Below are 18,198 nucleotides of genomic sequence, written 5' to 3'. Positions count from 1 at the left end.
TTTCGTGAGCCACCCCCAGGCTGCTCCCCTTTTTGTTGATGCCTTCCTCAGCCGGCCCTTCTCAGCAGGGTCCCCAGAACCCGGCCCTGCCCCAGAGGAGGCTCCGCCGAGCTCACCATTGGACCATCAAGGCAAGAGTGGGCTCTGCTCTCTTAAAGCAGCGTCGGAGCAACACAGGTGCGCAAGGGAGGACGCTGTCGCGCCCACGAAGCCAGCCCGGGGCCGCCACGGGATGGGCCGCCAGGTCAGGGACCCCCTGGCCCCGCCCCGAAGCCGGTCCCGCTCGCAGACACACCCCGCGTCGGCTCCACGCCGAGCTCGGCTGCGTTCGCGTCTGGGCCCGCCAGGGGGCGCGGGGGCCCGGGAACCCCGGAAAGGCAGCCGCGCGCCCTCCCCGCCCGCCCGGCGGGAGCTGGAGCAGTGGCTAAGTCCGAGGGTCCGGTGGTCGGTGGTCGGACCCGCACTCCTGGGCCTTGGCCTGGGTAGAGCCGGATTCCAGGCATCGAGGCGCGGGGGATTTGAGAGCTGGAGAGGCCCCCGTGGCGTCACCCCAGGCCCTCCCCCTTTCCTCCCCCCACTGCGGGGTCCTGCAGCCAGGGGAGGGGTCTGCCCCTGGGCCTCCGGCCTTGGCCCTGCAGATGCCCCCTAGCCCCTGTCCTAGGTGAAGAAACTCGAGAACCCGCACCAGGTGCCCGGCACTGGGAGACCAGCCTTTGGGTGGCTCCCCGCGCCCCCTCGGCCCCACCCTGCGCCGGCCCCTCCCCACCTAGCAGCCCCGCCTACTCCTCTTAGCGGGGCTGGGAGCCCCTGGCCGCCACCCCAGCGCCCGCCATGCGCGCTGCTCCCGTCGCCCCGCCGCTGCCGCTGCTGCTGCTGCTGCTGCTCTCGCTGGGGCCGCGGTTAGAGGCTGCGGGCAGCGCGGAGCCACCGCTGCCCGCTGTGGTCCTTGCCATCTTAGCCCGGAATGCCGAGCATTCACTGCCCCACTACCTGGGCGCTCTGGAGCGGCTGGACTACCCCCGGGCCAGGCTGGCCCTCTGGTGAGACACCCGGCCATTGGCACCCAGGAGACAACGCTCCCCAGCCCTCCAGGCCGGTCTTCTGGGCCCCCACAGCCTCATCTGCTCCCCGCCCAGCCATACTGCCAGGCCCCACCCTCGCGGACGGGCCCTCTGCCTGCAGCCTCAAGGCCCAGACAGCAGCCCTTAGCCCCCTGACTGGTATAAGGGTGACCCTTGGACACCTGCCCTTGTCCAGTTCCCTTCTCCGCCTCTGGGGGCCTCCTGTGGTGTAAGCTGGACCCAGCTCCTCCTATCTCAGCTCTTGGAGCCCAAACCCCATCTGGGTGGGAGTTTGGATTAGCTTGACTTGGAGCAGACTGGAACGCTGAAGCCCCCTGAGGCTGGAGGCCCTGGGGCCAGGGACAGCAGGACTGGCCTTCCGGAGAGCAGATGGGGGTGCTGTCAGCCATGGGCCCCTTCATGCTCTGCAGGGGAGTAAGACTGCCCCCCTCCAGTTAGCCTCTGTCAGTCAAGGGCTTGGTGGGGGGGGGCTTTCCCCTTTCCTGGAGTGAGTGTCTCCCCACAGGTGTCTGTTAAGAACTCTGGACTCAGAACACAAGCGCCACTTTCTGGAAGCCAGAACCAGGAGGAGTCCTGAGCTGAGGCTGGGGATAAACAGAGAAATGACAAGCTACCCCTGAGGCTCACCCCAAGACACCAAGGCCTGGAGGTGGAGCCGTGGCCTGTGGCCTGGGGAGGCTGCCCACAATGACCATAGTTTGGGAGTTAGTTTGTTCCCACCCCTCCAAGATGTGACACGTCTTCACGTCTGGGGAGTTGGCTTAAAGGGGCAGGATCCTTCAAGCTGAGGCTCTTGGCTGAGCCTAGCTCCTCGCTGTCAGGGGAGCCCCTTCCCTCCAGAGAAGCAATGTTCTTCTCCCTGGGGGCCAGGCTTGCGCCCATCAGCTTTTCTCTGGGACCTAAGTGTGGCTGATCCGCATTACAACATGTGTGTGGGGGAGGCTGCCCTGCTCTGTCCAGTCCTGACTGAGAAAGGGGAAGGGGCTGTCCTGTGGTCACATGGCAAGGACATAACCAGGGAACAGAGCAGGTACCTGTAGCTTGTACCTGAGTTGAGGTACCCTTCATCTTTCAAATGCACAGGGAAGCTTCTAGCAAACAGAATGGCATGGTGGTGGTGGTAGTGGTAGTGGTAGGGGACTGAAGTCCGGAAAGGAGATGGGTGGTTGGGACTTGGCTGTTCTGCTTCCACCCCCTCACCCACCACTGTAGTGTACCACAGTCCCCTGGGGAGGCCAACCTCACAGGTGGTGCTCCAGGGGTCAAGGCTGCCCTGGGGGCTGTTTGGCCCTTCTCTGGCGGTGTCTAGTCAGCATTCTTCCTCTGTGTCCAGGTGTGCCACAGACCACAATGTGGACAACACCACCCAGATGCTGCAGGAGTGGCTGGCTTCTGTGGGTGACAGCTACGCAGCTGTGGTCTGGAGGCCGGAGGGGGAGCCCAGGTAAATGACCTGAGGGAAAGACCGGGGAACAGCCACAGCCCAGAGAGGAAATGGGCTAGCCCAGGACCACGGCCTCCTGCCCAGGGCTCTGCCCACCTCCCTGCAAAGGTGGAGAGACGCCGGCGTCCGTGACACATCGCATACCTGTATTCCTCAGGTCCTACCCACACGAAGAGGGTCCCAAGCACTGGACCAAAGAGCGGTACCAGTTTCTGATGGAGCTGAAGCAGGAGGCCCTGGCCTTTGCCAGGGGCTGGGGGGCGGACTACATCCTGGTAAGGAAGCCTGGCCTCGCGTGGGCTTCTCACTGGGGAAGAATCTGTCCCCGGCACAAATCTCGAGGTGACTTGAACCTCTCCTGTAGCCCGGATTCTTCACATGGCAACCTGGGGCCAGAGCTCAGATCAGATACTGAGAGTAGGCACTAAGCCCGGGCATTGCAAATCGATCCTAGGGCTTATGTTATCGTCCGGTGCCAACTCACCCGCGCCACCCAGTGCACAACCAAGCAAACGCCACACCTTCTTCACAATGGCTTCTCTTTGATGCCACTGTGGCGGCCACCTTGTCTCTCTGTCTCCTAGAAGGGCTTCCCTTCTCTCTCCTTTCTGATTTTGTTCTTGACCACGCATGCTGTCCTTCTCTCCTGATGGCATGTCCATCCGAAGACCAGGATCCGGTCTCTCCTGTTGACATGTCCAAAGTATGTGCGACCGAGTTTGCCTCCTGGCGGTCCTTATTCAGACACAGGTCTGTTACTTCTTCAAGTATGCCGTGGTAGGTTTAATATTGTTCCCCGACACCGGACTCCAGAGATATCAGTTCTTCTGTCTTCCTCAGTCAGTCAGTGTCCAGTTTTCCCAGACATCGGGGACAGTGGAAAATTCCAAGGTTTGGGTCCACTGCACCTTCGTCTTCAAAGCGTCGTCTTTGCTTTGTAACACTCTGCAGAGATGTCTACGACCAATTTCCCTCACGCAGGACATCATTCGGTTTCCTGGTGGCGGCTTCTCTGGGCCTTGATTGTGGATCCATGGAACATTAACTCCTCAACAACTTCAGTCTTGTCTCTGTCACTTATGTTGCTTATTGTTGTGGAGACTTTTATTTTCTCTGTTGAGGGCAGGCTGCAGTCTTCTGTCTTCCTCAGCGCTCTAAGTCCTCGGGACTTTGGGCCAGCAAGATGCATCCTCTGCATTGTGTAGGTTGTTAATGAGTCGTCTTCTGCTCCCGGGGCTACACTCTCCTTTAAGAACTCTGACCCTGGATTCCTGGGACAGAGCTGAGAGGATAGCCCGAACCTTGGTTCGTGAACTAGAACTCAGCGTTGCTTGCTGGACTCAACCTTAGGCCACAGCTTGGTTAAGACTCTTCGAGCAGCAAGACAGGTCCAGTCTCCAACCCGTTATCCCAGACTACATCCTTGGTCTAGAAACAGACCTCACAAGGGATTCTGGGAACCACTCGGGGTCTGTGGTGGCCTGGAGGGGCCTCATGCAGTGATTTCCTTGGTGGGGGGATCTGCAGCCTAGACAAGGCTGGGGCCTGTGATACCTTCCTGCCCGTTCTCCCAGTTTGCTGACACAGACAACATTCTGACCAACAACCGGACGCTGCAGCTTCTGATCGATCAGGGGCTGCCTGTGGTGGCCCCAATGCTGGACTCCCAGACCTATTACTCCAACTTCTGGTGCGGGATCACGCCTCAGGTGAGACCAGGGATGAGGGCCTCCTCAGGAAGTCTGAGATCCTGGGAGGAGTGACAGACCCAAGAGCAGGAATCCCATGTCTTGGGGTCTGTGGACCATGGCAGGGGGAAGCAGTTGGTGGGAATGGAGAGGAAGGAGCCCTTTACAACCCAGAGCCGCGCCCCTACTCCCACCCCAGGGCTATTACCGCCGCACCACTGAGTACTTCCCCACCAAGAATCGCCAGCGCCAGGGGTGCTTCCGTGTCCCCATGGTCCACTCCACCTTCCTGGTGTCCTTGCGGGCTGAAGGGACAGCCCAGCTCGCCTTCTACCCACCTCACCCCAACTACACCTGGCCCTTCGATGACATCATCGTCTTCGCCTTCGCCTGTCAGGCAGCTGGTGAGGACCAGCCCCCCATGAGCACCCCTTGAAGGCTTCTGGGTCTCTGCACACGCTGTTCCTCTGCTTAACAGAACCCTTCCCACCCCTGCCTCGTCTTGTGAAATCCTGTTTGTGCCTTCTGGAAAGTTGTAACCCTTCCTGAGCTGCTCCGGCTGCTTCCATCTGGGCATTCCCCTTGCTCCTCTATTAGGTGCATGTTCACGGAGCACCTACCGTGAGCCAGGGCGGACAGGTAGCCTCCAGATATCACACACAGATCAACATCCAATCCACAACTATGACAGGAGGCAGAGCCTCTCAGTCCTTGGGGCTTCAGGTGCTTAGATTGGAATTGACCTGGTCAGGAAACTCTTCTCAAGGAAGTGACCCTGTGGGCTGAGATCTGTGAGTAGGCATTAGCAAGACAACGGGGCAGAGCAGAGAGTGAGACTGGCAGGTGCAAAGGCCCTGTGGCAGCCAGGAGCATAAGAAGATCGTGTGCCTGGTGCATCGGGAATGAGGGCAGGGCGGTGCAGGCCCAGACAGGAAGGGTAGCTAAGAACCAGCCTGACTGGCAAGGACCCACTTAGTCTTTTGTCTGGGAGTGTTGGGCAGCCGTCAAAGGGGCACATGATCAGATTTGCATGTTGAGGAGATCAGCCAAGTGTTTGGGTGCGGATGAGACAAAGCTAATCTTCAAGAAAAGGTCAGCCCTGAGAGGGAGGGACTCCTACTGGAGTGAGCCTCCTGAGAAGGCCTGTCACTCAAAGTCAACACTGACTCCTAGTGGCCCTGTAGGACAGGACAGGGTGGAACTACCCCGTGGCTTTTCCAGACTATAACTCTTTCGGGGAGGAGAAAGCCTCATCTTTCTCCCATGGAGCGGTTGGTGGTTACGAACTGCTGACGTTGTGGTTGGCAGCTCACATCATAACCACTACACACCAGGGCTCCCGGAGAAGGCCACAGAAACCAGAGTTTGGGGCTGGATTGAGGGTGGCCCAGGACATGAGGACTCCGGTGGGTGTGCACTGCGGGGCTGGGGATCAGGGCCACATTGAATCAGGCCGCATTGCCCTGGAGCTTGCAACGTGGGTGCTGTGGCCAGAGAGGATGGTGGTGTAGTCGGTGGCTCTGGGCACAGGGTGCAGTTTCTCTTGCTGGCAAAGTCTGCAGACGTGCAAGGGGGAAGCAAAAGCAGTCATTTCCCACGTGAAAAACAAGTGGCAGTGGAATAAGTAAATGCAGAGAAAGGAGAAGAAGCAAGAGTGCCCCCTTATGGTTTTCATGGCTGTCACTCATCCAGGAACCACTTGTCTCCAGGTCAGCACCCAGGCATTGTGGCCTCGCTATGAGCCAGGCGCTCTGCTGAAGGCGGGCATTCAGTAGGGTAGATGGAATGCCCCGGCTCTCAGGAGCCATAGTCTCGAGAGGAGACACAGAGTAAACGCATGTATGTGATAGCACTGAGAAATACTCCAGGAAAAACAAATTGGCTGCTAGCTGCCAGTTAGACAGCAGCTCAGAGGAGCCCGGGGGTGGTGGTGTGTGTGGAGTGACGGCTGGGACCTGGATCAGGAGGGGCAGTGAGGCCGGCAGCAACAGGGCTTGGTGGCGTCATGTGGCTGTGGAGCGGGGGCTTGCTCCTTCCTCTCTGTGGTCCCCCAAGGGCAGGGACTCCAGCTGATGAGTGTCCAGCTCAGCGCCTGGCAGACTGAATGCGCCCTAGACACATTTGTCGCATGAATGAACCATTTCCGCAGAAATCCCCTCCGACAGCAATTGACGCAGACTCTGTGTCTCGCGTAACACGTAGACGCCCAGCCAGGGCTCCTACACCGCAGTTCCTGGGCCAGGGGGGCCGAGATCTTTCAGTTGACTGGCACTTGGGCTGTCTCCGCAGGGGTCTCAGCCCATGTGTGTAACCAGCACCGTTACGGGTACATGAATGTGCCTGTGAAAGCCCACCAAGGGTTGGAGGACGAGAAGACCAACTTCATCCACCTGATCTTAGAAGCGCTTGGTGAGGGCTGGTGGGCAGCTGGCTCTGGCTTTCTGCCTGCCCGCCTGCCACTGTTGCTTCCTGCTAATGCCCTGCTGCATAGGCCCTGACTTGCAGGGGGGAGAGAGAGGGGGGGTGTCCCAGCCTCACCCTTGACCTGTTCTTTGACTCTACACAAAGCACCCTCCCACCCCTGGGCCTCAGTCTCTATATCTCCACCGTCGGGGCAATTAGGTTCTGTAACTGCAGAGGGTCCTTCTAGCGAGGCATTCTGTTACTGGTGCTCGGGGTGTGGGAGGGGCGAGAGGGGGCAGGGGGAGCTTGAAGGGGGCAGGGACCAGGTGATGGAGGGGAGGTGCTAGGACCCCAGGTGTAGCCAGTAGGTATTTGTGATTGGGGGTGTGTGTCTTTCTGCAGTGGATGGTCCCCCCATGCAGGCCTCAGCACACGTGTTCCGGCATCCAAAGAGACTCAGCAAAATGGGCTTTGATGAGGTAAGCCCCCGCCGATGCAATTAGGTCAAGAGGTCTGCAAGCTCTCCTCACCTTCACCTTGCAGGTCTGTCTCCACTGCCCCACCCTCCAGGTCTTTGTCATCAGCCTGGCCCGCAGGCCGGACCGCAGGCAACGCATGCTGAACTCGCTCTGGGAGATGGAGATCTCTGCGCGGGTGGTGGATGCTGTGGACGGCCGGTGAGGCTTGCGGTGCAGGGGACTGGGCAGCACGGGTGCAGTGAGGTCCATCTCTGAGCTCCCTGGAAGGCAGAGAAGCAGCCTGGGGGGTGTGTTTCCTGTTCGGGGAGGTCTGAAGGCAGAGCTGAGTGTGCGTGTCTCGGGAGGCTGGAGCGAGGGTGACAGGGGCAGAGTGGAGAGGGTCAGGCCCGGGATCTGGAACGATAGGGCTCTCCGGTTTCAGCTCTGCCGATTCTAGCTGGGTGGGCCCTGGCCAAGTTACCCTCCCCCATCTCTGAGCCCTGTGTCCTCCTGTGTGAAATAGCAATGACCTGCCTCGCCCTTAGGCTTTCGTAAGGGCTCAGTGCAGTGCGATCCAGGCCTGAGCCTCGCACATCTCCCATATGTTCATTGTGGTTCTCATGATGAGTCCCTGTTGTGGATTTAGGCTCCTGATGGGTGGAGGTGAGGCAGGTCAGCTTTGTTCCCCCCGCCGGGGAGGAACCCAGAGACGTGACCTCGCCAGCCACCAGGCTCACACACAGCTTTCTGGGCCTGCTGCTGTTGGTTCTAGCCCAGGCCCTTTGGACCACTGGCCATCCGGCCATGGCTTGCCCTCCTGCGCATGAAGGACCAGCCACGTTCTCTAGGTTTCCCCAGGCAGCCCCTACCCCGTCCCACTCATGGCCCTGCCCCTTCCGTGAGCTCACATCTTGTCTGGCTACTGGCTTCCCAAAGTGCCCGGGGTACCCAGTCTCTGATGGCATGAGACCGTGTGAAGGAAGGAGTTCAAAGGACAGAACCTTCACATCAGACTCTAGGACGGTGAATGCCAACATGCACCAGCCAGGCCCTCTGGGGTCCCTTGCAGTCACTTCCTCCTCCAGCTCCCTGTTCTGATCATTCTCCTCAGGGCCCTGAACCGCAGTGTGCTCCGGAGCTTAGGCGTGGATCTGCTCCCTGGCTACCAAGACCCCTACTCAGGCCGTACACTGACCAAGGGCGAGGTGGGCTGCTTCCTCAGCCACTACTCCATCTGGGAAGAGGTGAGGACCCTGCTCCTATTAGCCATGCCCAGAAGGGAGAGCAGGCTCCGAGGATTGAAGACTCACTGCTCTGCCCAGTTCTGGGTGAATGAAAGACTCCTTGCCATTGAGCTGAGGCTACTCACAAGAAGTCTCTGTAGGACGAGGTAGAGCTGCCCTAGTGGGTTTCCAAGGCTGGAACTCTTTATGGGAGTAGAAAGCCCTGTGTGTTTCTCCCTTGGAGGGGCTGGTGGTTTCAAACGGCTGACCTTGAGGCTTACAGCCTAACTCAAAACTGCAAGGCTGCCAGGGGAGTGCCTGGCTAATGGCTTTAGCCCTCCTGTGTGTTCAGCACCAGGCTGGTCTCCACTGAGCACCCCTCTTCATAACTTACTTCTTTTACTATTTTCCTGGGGGCTGCTATAGTAGAATGCTACAAACGAGGTGCTTTGTCAGAACGGGAGCTCACCGTCTCTCCATTGGGAGGCAAGGGAGCTCAGTCCATGGGCGGCAGACTCAGATTCCCTCCAAGGAAGCGTGTCTCTCACAGCAGCTTTGGAGCTCCCGGGCTTCCTTGGCGTGTGGATGCATCTCCAGAGAGGGCGGGCCTTTCCCTCTGTTCCTCTGGTCGCCCCAGTGTGGTTGAGAGTATACAATGCAGATGGTACCCCGGCCCAGTAATTTCCACGTGCCCTTCAGCCACATAGAGTACTGCCCACACGCTGAAGGACGCCCTTCCCTAAGTGTAATCTCGAAGCTGTACCTACTGTGTGCCTGCAGACGCGCTGCTCTGAGAACACAGACAGGAAGGGGGAGACTGGCCCCCACCCTTCTGGACTCCTGTCCTGAAGTGGGCTCAGGGTGGGCGCAGGGTGGGTCTGCCATCGAGGTGCAGGGCGAAGAGCCTTCTCAGTCAAGGACAGCTGGGGTTGAAGCCACTGAGCCAGAAGGAGCTCTGGGTGCCCGGGACAGAAGGCAGGCAGGCCTGGTGGTTGGCCCCTGCTTAGTACTTGACCTTGAAGCCTTTGGGTGAGACAGCCTGGTTAGGGGTCATTGTGCGAACACCACTGGGGAGACCAAGGGAACCAGACCTTCAACAAGGGACTCCCTCTAGGAGACAGAACTAAGCACTTGATTTTATTTCATGCTAGAGCCAGAATACGTCTGCAGGTGGGTTTGTAATGATACTTCTGCCAGTTTGTTGCACAACTGTCCCTGGGCTGATTTCATGATCTTTTCACACTTCCAAATTTACAAAGTGTGTTTTTCCTTTGGGATATTGCCAGCTGGGGTCTCCCTCAACCCCCACCCTGCCTAACTCCCTTGGTAGAACTCAGGAGGCTGAGATGAAGAACTGGGCCCGGAGGCAACCGATCCAGGTTCAAGTTGTAGGTCTGCCTCTTCCTGGTGGTGTGGCTGCCGGGTCCACGGCTCCCTCGTCTTGGCTGCAAGCTGGGCGATCATGTGCCCGCCTCTTGAGGGCCTGCGGTGCAGTCAGTGCGAAGTGAATGGCGCCAGGGACTGGGCTTGCCCGCTAAAGGGAGCCGAGATGGGGGCCTGGAGTGTCAGAAAGAGGTTCTGGGGTTTCGACCCTGGGCAGCGGGAACCCTGCAGCTGCGGCGCAGCGGGGCGCTGTGGCCAGGACAGTGTCTCTGGGACGGAAGGAAGGAAAGCCAGCCCGAGTCTGCAGAGCTTGGCCCCCACCCTGCCGTGCCCTCCAGGTGGCGGCTCGGGGCCTGGCCCAGGTTGTGGTGCTTGAGGACGACGTCCGCTTCCAGAGTGACTTCAGGGGGCGGCTGGAGCGGCTGATGGAAGAGGTGGCGGCTGAGAAGCTGGCGTGGGACCTAATGTAAGCAGCCGGCACCCGAGGGCCAGCGAGAGGGGTGGGCCTCATGGGGGCTGCCTCGTACTCTGGGAGCCCCATCAGAGCGGGATTGGGGAAGGGGGTGTTTGGTGTCGCCTGAGACCCTTGTGCCTCCGCAGCTACCTCGGCCGGAAGCAGGTGAACCCTGAGGAGGAGGAGGTCGTGGAGGGGCTGCCACACCTTGTGGTGGCTGGGTACTCTTACTGGACGCTGGCATACAGCCTGAGCCTGGCGGGGGCCCGCAAACTGCTGGCCTCACAGCCCCTGCGCCGGATGCTGCCTGTGGATGAGTTTCTGCCCATCATGTTTGACCAGCACCCCAAGTGAGGCTCAGCAGAGGGGCAGGGGCATCCCTTCCTGGCAGCCCCCACAGCATGTCAACACCCCCTGCCAGGCAGATGTCAAGGCTGGGGAAAGGGGAACGTCATTATTTATCCAAGTCACAGAGGAGTAGCCCGGATTCCTGAGTGCCTCCGTTTCTATTCGCCCCGGAAAGGGGAGAAGTCCTACCTCTCAGCTACATGTGGGCTAGCCAGGCTGGGCAGGGAGGCGCCTGGCTCCCTCAGGCATGCTGTGTGGACCAGGCCCCTCTCTGCCTCCCTCTCTCCTTGCAGCAAACAATACAAGGCGCACTTCTGGCCCCGGGACCTGCGGGCCTTCTCTGCCCGACCCCTGCTGGCTGCTCCCACCCACTATGCAGGGGATGCAGAGTGGCTCAGTGACACCGAGACATCCTCCCTCTGGGACGATGACAGCGGCCGCCTGGTCAGCTGGAGCGGCTCTCACAAGAACCTCCGGGATCCCCGCCTGGACCTGGCTGGCAGCAGTGGGCACAGCCTTCACCCCCACCCCCGGGATGAGCTCTAGGTGAGGGCAGCGCCCCACCCCCCCAGGCCTGGGCTTTCTGGCCCCTTCTCTGGTGAGACTCTGCTCCCCTCTCAGCCTAGCGTCTCCCTCACTCCGACTCTGGCTTATCTCTTGTCTGTCTGTCTGTCTCTGTTCTAGCCATCTCCCTGCCTCTTTCTGGCAGGAGCCTGAGCCAGGCCTTGGCTACTAACCACAAGGTCAGCAGTTTGAAATCATCAGCTGCTCCCTCCTCGGGTGAAAGACGGGTGTTTTGCTCCTACAAAGATCGACAGTTTGGGAACCCCCAGGGACAGCCCTGCTCTGTCCTCTGGTCACCATGAGTGGACATCAACTCCATGGCAGTGAGGTTGTGTGTGTGTGTGTGTGTGTGTGTGTGGTGGTGGTGGGGGGGCGATGACCAGATGCCTGTTTCTGCCTCCTCTGGCTCTCTAGCTCCCTCTTTGTCTGTTTCTGTCTTTGTGACTGGCTGTTCCTGCTCTCTAGCTCTGCTTCTTGCTGTCCACTTTAGCATTCTCTCTCTCTCGAAAAAAAGTCAAAATTAAAATAAATAACAAATTTTAAATGTCATTTTATTGGGGGCTCTTACAGCTCTTAAAACAATCCATACATCCATCGTGTCAAGCACATTTGTACATATGTTGCCATCATCCTTCCCAAAACATTTTCCTTCCCCTTGAGCCCTTGGTATCAGCCTGAGCATGCTCTCTCTCTTCCTGCTCCTCCCGTCCCAACAGGTCCAGCTGGTGCTCACTAAAGGGATGCCAGGAAAGTGAGGGCGAGACCACTGCAGAGACCTGGCACCACCCAGCCTTACAGAGGGCGACACCACTCACAGATGAATCCTGTTCCCAAAGGTCTCAGAGCAAAAGGGCAGAACTCGGGGACCCCTCACCTTGCCCTGGCCTGAGGCAGCACTTAGAGAAGCAGGGAGCCTCCCCTGCAGACCCCAGGGACCCAGCTCTCCCTGAGGACCCAGCCACTTGGGCAACTCTGCCCCTCTACCTCCACCTCAGCTCCCTGGGGTCTGCCCTGCCTGGGCCCATGTCTTCTGTGGCTGGTGGGCAGGACAGGGAGGCGGGAGGAGGGCCCTGAAGCCCTGGTGGCAGCAGGGAGCAGGCCCTCAATAAAAGCCGGCTTGGATTTGTACCTTATACCTTGCTAACTCGTGTCTGGGAGGAGGCCTTCCATTCTGTGCATATGCATTGGGAGGGGTAGAGACGGGGGTGGCGTGCAGTGTCGGGAGGACCCCAGCCACCCTCGTCTCCCCTCCTGGCATCGCGTCCTTAGTGAGTCATCTTGGGTGGGTACCATCCTCTCCCCGGTCCACAGTGAGTGCCCACCCAGTGGGCTGTTAGGGTCATCACTGATGCCGTCACTGGCTCTGTCATGGTCATGGTCAGTACCAGGCTGCTCAGGCCAGAAACAGGGCTGCTGGTGCTCACTTCTTTAATTAAAAGATCATTTTATTGGGGGCTCTTACAACTCTTATAACAATCTGTACATTAATTGTATCAGGCATATTTGTACCTATGTTGCCATCATTTTTTCAAGACATATACTTTCTGTTGAGTCCTTGGTATCAGCTCTTTTCCCCACCCTCCCTCGTGACCCCTTGATATATTATAAATTATTTTCATATCTTTTTAAAAAATAATTTTATTGGGGGCTCATACAACTCTTATCACACTCCATACATACATCAGTTGTGTAAAACACATTGTCCTTATCATTCTCAAAACATTTGCTCTCCACTTAAACCCCTGGCATCAGCTCCTCATTCTTCCTCCTCCCTCCCTGCTCCCCCCTATTTTCATATCTTACACTGACCTCTGTCTCTCTCCCCCCATGGTTTCTATTGTTCGGCCCCCTGGAGTGGGGGTATAGCTATGTGTTGATCATTCCTCCTTAACCCCGACTCTCTCTGCCTTCCCCCTGCTGCTCCCTTCTTTGGACTAGGCTCTTGTGCTCTGGATCCCCCTTTAGGCTCCAGCGAAGGAGACTCCCCTCCCCTGGGCTGCCAGGCCCTAACCAAGGGGCTGCCAGAGGGAGCTTGGGGTCCAGCGCGCCCTCTGCTGGGCACTGACAACAGGGAAGGGCATTTGGGTTGAGGGTGTGGGTGGTGTTTGTTATTGACCTGTTGCTGAGGGCACCCCACCTTCCCACCCCCTACCTCCACACACATACCAGTTCTTCTGGGAACTCCTGGCTTCCTGTCTTCCTGGATTTCAGGGCCCAGCAGCTGTCTCCAAAGGCTGCCCTCAGGCAGCTGGGGGGCGGGGGGCTGCTTGCCTGGGCCTCCAGTAGGTAGCCATAGGACCAGGTGGTGCTCTGTTAGTTTGAAGGGTGAAAGCCATGGATTTGGATGGCCATGACCATAAACAAGTCACCTCCCCTCTGGAGGTTTCCGAGGTCCTCCTTGTCCGGTGAAGTCCTGAGCACCCTCGTTGGACCAGGTTCAGGTGCTGGGATAGGCAGTGGATCAAGCCCACTTAAAGTCCCTGCCCCTCTACAGCCGGTACTTTCGTGGGTGGGGACAGAAGACCACAAGGAAGGGCACATCACCAGATGCCACTGAGTCCGTCTTGGCGTTACAGAAGTTAACTTCGCTGAAGTGCACGGAAGTGGGGCGGGCATGGAAATGCTGGCCAGGGGCCAGGCCGGGAGCTCAGTTCTAGAATGCACCAAGGGGGAGACCCAGGAGGGGGCGTCAATGGTAGTTGGATACTGAAGTCTGGGATTCAGCAGTCAGCCGTGAAGATAAAGCTTGGAGTCCCCTTTCTGACCAGAAGTCCTGGCCCTGAACCACCCACAACACCCTGGTTCCTGGGGACCTCGTTAAGGGGAGACATTGCCAGCTGTGGCTAACCGCACCTGGGCTTGGCCATGCGTGCTTCATCGGAGACCCAAACATGGCAAAAACGAAGCTCATCACTTCCCATGCCAATACAGAAACCGTCTTCTTTTTTAAAGTCAAACTTATTGAGGGGTACTTTACAGACAGCAAGCCAGCTTTTGACGGTTTGACAGTTTGGGGACAAGTGCTGTCATCAGCCAGGTGTCTCCCCTCTTGGACCCCGTCTGTACTGGAGTCCCCCCTCTGTACTGGAGTCCCCCCTCTCACCCCAGCGCTGAAACCTGCCCATTGGCCTTCTGTGCTGCCTTGGGCTTGCCCTTCCCCCAGCAGGCACCCGGGGCCTGGGGTTGGGCGCTGGCCCAGGCCAGTGCTTTGGTGATGCTGAGGTTGTGTGTATCAGAGCTTGGTTCCCTTTGGGGGCTGAATAAGGTTAAAGGAAAAAACTAACAAACCAGATGCCACCGTCCTTTGATACTTTTTGTCTGGTCCATGCTTGCAGCCTGCCCAAGCGTTGTTCTGTTGCCTGCCTTTGAAGATGACCTAAGTAAAGTGACTGTCGCCTACTATGTAAATGAAGGGCCTGTGGCCTACGGAAAAGGGGATTGGTCAGTTCGTAGCCCTGGTGGGAGGTCCATGCCTGGAAACGGACTAGGAGTTTGCTTGTATGTGCGCCTTACAGGTGCAACCAATCTCAGAGAGGTTGGCAAGAAGGAGGAAGAAAGCCGCAGGAGAGGAGGCAAGGCAAGAAGAGAGGAGAGAGACACGAGACTCATCTCTAACACTGAAGGCAGCAGGAGGCCTGGAAGGAGCCCCGTGGGAGAGTCGGTGACGGCAGAAACCTGTCGCTTGGACAGCAGGTGGAGAGATCTGAACAGAAGTGACGGCCCAGCTATGAGCCAGGTGGGTTAGCAGTGAGAGGAGGCCTATCCTCAGGGGGCCAAGAAGAGCCTGTCTTTAGGGGCCTGGAGGTAGCCTGTCCTCAGGGGGTCCAGAGGGGCCTTGCATAGCTGAGGGGGCTTACACAGGGACAGGAGCTGAGAGGGCTGTCTCCCAAGGACGGAGGAATGCGCGCTCCCTCCCTTTCAGAGGAGCCCTCTGCAGTTGCCGACATGCTTCCTGACCCCGAGTTGCATCTTGTTGACCCCATACCCACTGCTGAAAACACAAACATACCCACTGCCGTGGAATCTCTTCTGACTCACAGCCACCCTATAAGCAGTGGTTCTCAAACTTCCTAATGCCGCCACCCTTTCATGCAGTGCCTCGTGGCGTGGTGATGTTGGATTGGGGAAGGGAACGCGAGCTCACCTTGGCCACACGGAAGAATTACGACCAGTTGAGATGCAAATATGGCAAAAGGAGTTTATCTCTTGTCTAGCTCGAGCTAGGGCTTTCTTCCCTGCACTGCCCAGCGCAGCGGGACCCAGTGTCCAGAAGGGAATCAGCCCCGAGTTCTTTGTTCCCTGGGCTTTTATGGGGCTAGGGACCGGGGACAGTCCAGTGTTGCTGTTCTTTAAACTTATTGGAGAAAACTTCTGGCAACAGTGTTGTCCAGTGGTGGTTGGCGAGTAGTTACGCACATATTCTCTTGACTGGTCAATTGGGGGGGGGGTGTCGCCGTTCCCTACTGGTCATCTGGGACAGGTGATGCCTTCTCTGACAGAATTACCTCAGTGTCCAGGAATCTGAAATTGGAGCTTAAGCCTGCTCCAGACTTTGGTTTTATATGGCCTGTCATGGTGCTGGTGCCGGCAGTTGTAAACCAGGACCCCACAGTGACCCCCAACCATCAAATTATTTTTGTTGCCATTTTGCTACTGTTACCCTGCCCCCCCAATAAGACATTCCCGAAAATGAGATCTACTTACAGTTTTGCCTCTTGCTGAAATATAAGGCACCTCCCAAAAATAAGACCTCCCCGAAAATAAGGCCCCCAAGCTACTATAACTCTGGACTCTGGACTGTAGCGGTGGGCGCCACCGAGCAGCTCACTGTTGGCTGCAGCACAGCCCGAGCAGACAGACAGTGCGAGGTCTCTTTTAATGTGTACCGTATTCTTCATGGAAAAATACGACATCCCCTGAAAATACGACCTAGCGTATCTTTGGGAGCAAAAATTAATATAAGACACTGTCTTATTTTGGGGAAAACGGCATGAATCGGGCGGCCCCTGGAAAGGTTTGTTCAATTCCCAAAGGGGTCACAACCCACAGGCTGAGAACCACTGCTCTAGAGGTTTCTGGGGCTGTCAGTCTCTTCCTTTTTTCATCATTTTATTGGGGCTCCTACCGCTCTTATAACATTCCCTAATCAATTGTATCAAGCATATTTGCACATATGTTGCCATCATCATTTCCAAGACATTTTCTTCTTAAGCTCTTAATATAAGCTCCTCTTTTTTCCCCTCCCTCTCCCATTCTCCTGTATCCTTGATCAATTATATATTATTTCATATACTGTCCTTCGTCTCCCCTTTCACCCACATTTCCTTTAGTCGGCCCCTTTGCAGGCTGTAAGTCTTTGTGAGAGCAGACAGCTTCATCTTTTCCCCATGAAGTGGCTGGTGGGTTTGAGCCTCTGACCTTGCTGTTAACAGTCCGCAGCTTACCCGACTGCCATCAGAGCCCCTTCCTTCATAGACTACTTACCGTCACTGTAAACGTGATGTGTGAGTTCTCTTGGGGCGTTTCAGCACACCGTCAGACCTGGTAGGGAAAGTCAGGAATCCTGGAGGTGTAGGGGTTAGGAACTGGCCTGCGATCCACAAGGTTGGCGATTCTGTTCCAAACCACAGGTTGCGCTAAAGGAGAAAGACACGGGGCTTTCTACTCCTGTAAACAGTTTGACCCTGCCCTCGAGGGTTGCTGTGAATTGTCGGGGGACTCAAAGGAGGTGAGTTTTAGGGTTTTTTTGGAGTAGAGAAGCAGAGAGTACTTCGGGAAGGATGGCTGATGTCAGAATTGGCACAAAGGTTGGAGCGTGGTGGTAAGACTGGTCTTCACTTCATAGGGATCAGCCTTGGGCTCATCTTGATTCTCAGTGTCCCCTGGGAAATGGTACTGATAGCGCCTGAACCGGCCTGGCTGCAGTGGCCCCTTGCTGACCTGTTGCTGCTAGCTCTGCCCCAAGGCCACTTCCAGGCCACGCATGGTCTTCACTGCAAAGTGATTTTAGGCGGTTCCTTCCCCACCCCCACCCCACCCGCACCCCACCCCACCCCCACCCCGCCTTTATTCCCTCTGCTTCCTCCCCCTGCTTCCTGCCTCTTATCAAAAAGCTTCTGTGGGTTTCACTGCTTAAGTACGTGCACCCCTTGTCAATTTCAAGGCAGTGCCAAGAACTGGCACTTTGTATTGTAGTGGGTCACAACTTGCTCATTTGCATAATCTATTGACACCCCACCCCCCATCAAAATGCATGCTAATCACAGGGCCAGTTGCAGCCCAGGACCACACAGAAAGTATCAAAACTAAATTGTTTATAGCTGACTTAGGAAATGTTCTTTCACCCTGGATAAAAGTAACAAACCCCAGACAATACAGCAGGCTGCTGGCTCAGATCCAAAGGATTATAGACAGATTCGATGACAACACAAAAGCAGGATCCACACCCAGCAAAAAGCAAGCAAACTCTCCACAGCATCCACTTACATTGGAAAGAGACCTCACCCCCAGGCTGGTTTTATTAGGGGACGATGATGAGGTCTTAAGTACCAAGCCACTGAGACTCCTGATCCAGCCAAACTGACCCAAGGCCTTAATTCTCGCACATGGCTGCAAGTATTTAATTTTTCAAAATTATTTTATTGGGGGCTCAACTACAGTATTTTAATATGTAATGTGTTCATGCTGCCAATGTGTGAGCCTTATTGTTACTGTCATGTCATCGACCAAACTCAACCCACAAAGTTGACTCTGACTCATAGTGAGTGAGTGACCCCATAGGACAGAGTGGAACTACCTCACAGGGTTTCCAAGACCACCCCTTATGTCACCTTTGTCTCATGGAGCACATTTTAATTACCAGTCAAGCACTTCCGGGATCAAACCAAACTCCCTGTTAGCCAGTCCCCTCTGACTCAGAGAGACCTTCCAGGGCAGGATGGAACCGCCCCTGGGCGCTTCTGAGACTGTAACCCTTTATGGGAGTAACCAGCCTCATCTTGCTCCTGCAGAGTGCCTGGTGGTTCTGAACTGCTCATCTCTCCCTTAGCAGCCCAGCATGTGACAACTAAGCCACCAGGTCTCACTCCTGTAATACAGTCATTATAAAATAAACTCCAGTGTTAGTTTCATTAAGTCCCTTTGAATTCTAC

The 18,198-nt window shown here is 56.8% G+C and overlaps 1 protein-coding gene across 5 annotated transcripts; it reads left to right on the top strand.

The window, feature by feature from the left end:
* The first annotated feature begins 438 nt into the window (after positions 1-438).
* Positions 439-12,180, top strand: CERCAM (cerebral endothelial cell adhesion molecule). Of its 5 annotated transcripts, none has more exons than XM_075560701.1 (13): positions 442-1,040; positions 2,416-2,526; positions 2,684-2,801; positions 4,101-4,235; positions 4,414-4,618; positions 6,504-6,623; positions 7,020-7,096; positions 7,161-7,294; positions 8,187-8,319; positions 10,020-10,147; positions 10,282-10,485; positions 10,777-11,029; positions 11,168-11,538. In XM_075560701.1, the coding sequence occupies exons 1-12, from the start codon at positions 832-834 to the stop codon at positions 11,027-11,029; spliced, it is 1,827 nt and encodes a 608-aa protein (XP_075416816.1). In that variant the 5' UTR covers positions 442-831; the 3' UTR covers positions 11,168-11,538. The 5 variants fall into 5 exon arrangements, with proteins under 5 accessions (XP_075416818.1, XP_075416819.1, XP_075416816.1 ...); XM_075560700.1 differs by lacking the exon at positions 11,168-11,538 and adding an exon at positions 11,764-12,180 and having other exon boundaries at positions 444-1,040; XM_075560702.1 differs by lacking the exon at positions 11,168-11,538 and adding an exon at positions 11,764-12,180 and having other exon boundaries at positions 447-1,040; positions 7,188-7,294.
* Positions 12,181-18,198: the final 6,018 nt, after the last annotated feature.

This window comes from Tenrec ecaudatus, chromosome 10 (genome assembly GCF_050624435.1).
Source record: "Tenrec ecaudatus isolate mTenEca1 chromosome 10, mTenEca1.hap1, whole genome shotgun sequence".
Lineage (NCBI taxonomy): Eukaryota > Metazoa > Chordata > Mammalia > Afrosoricida > Tenrecidae > Tenrec > Tenrec ecaudatus.
This window is presented reverse-complemented; position numbering and strand designations above follow the sequence as displayed.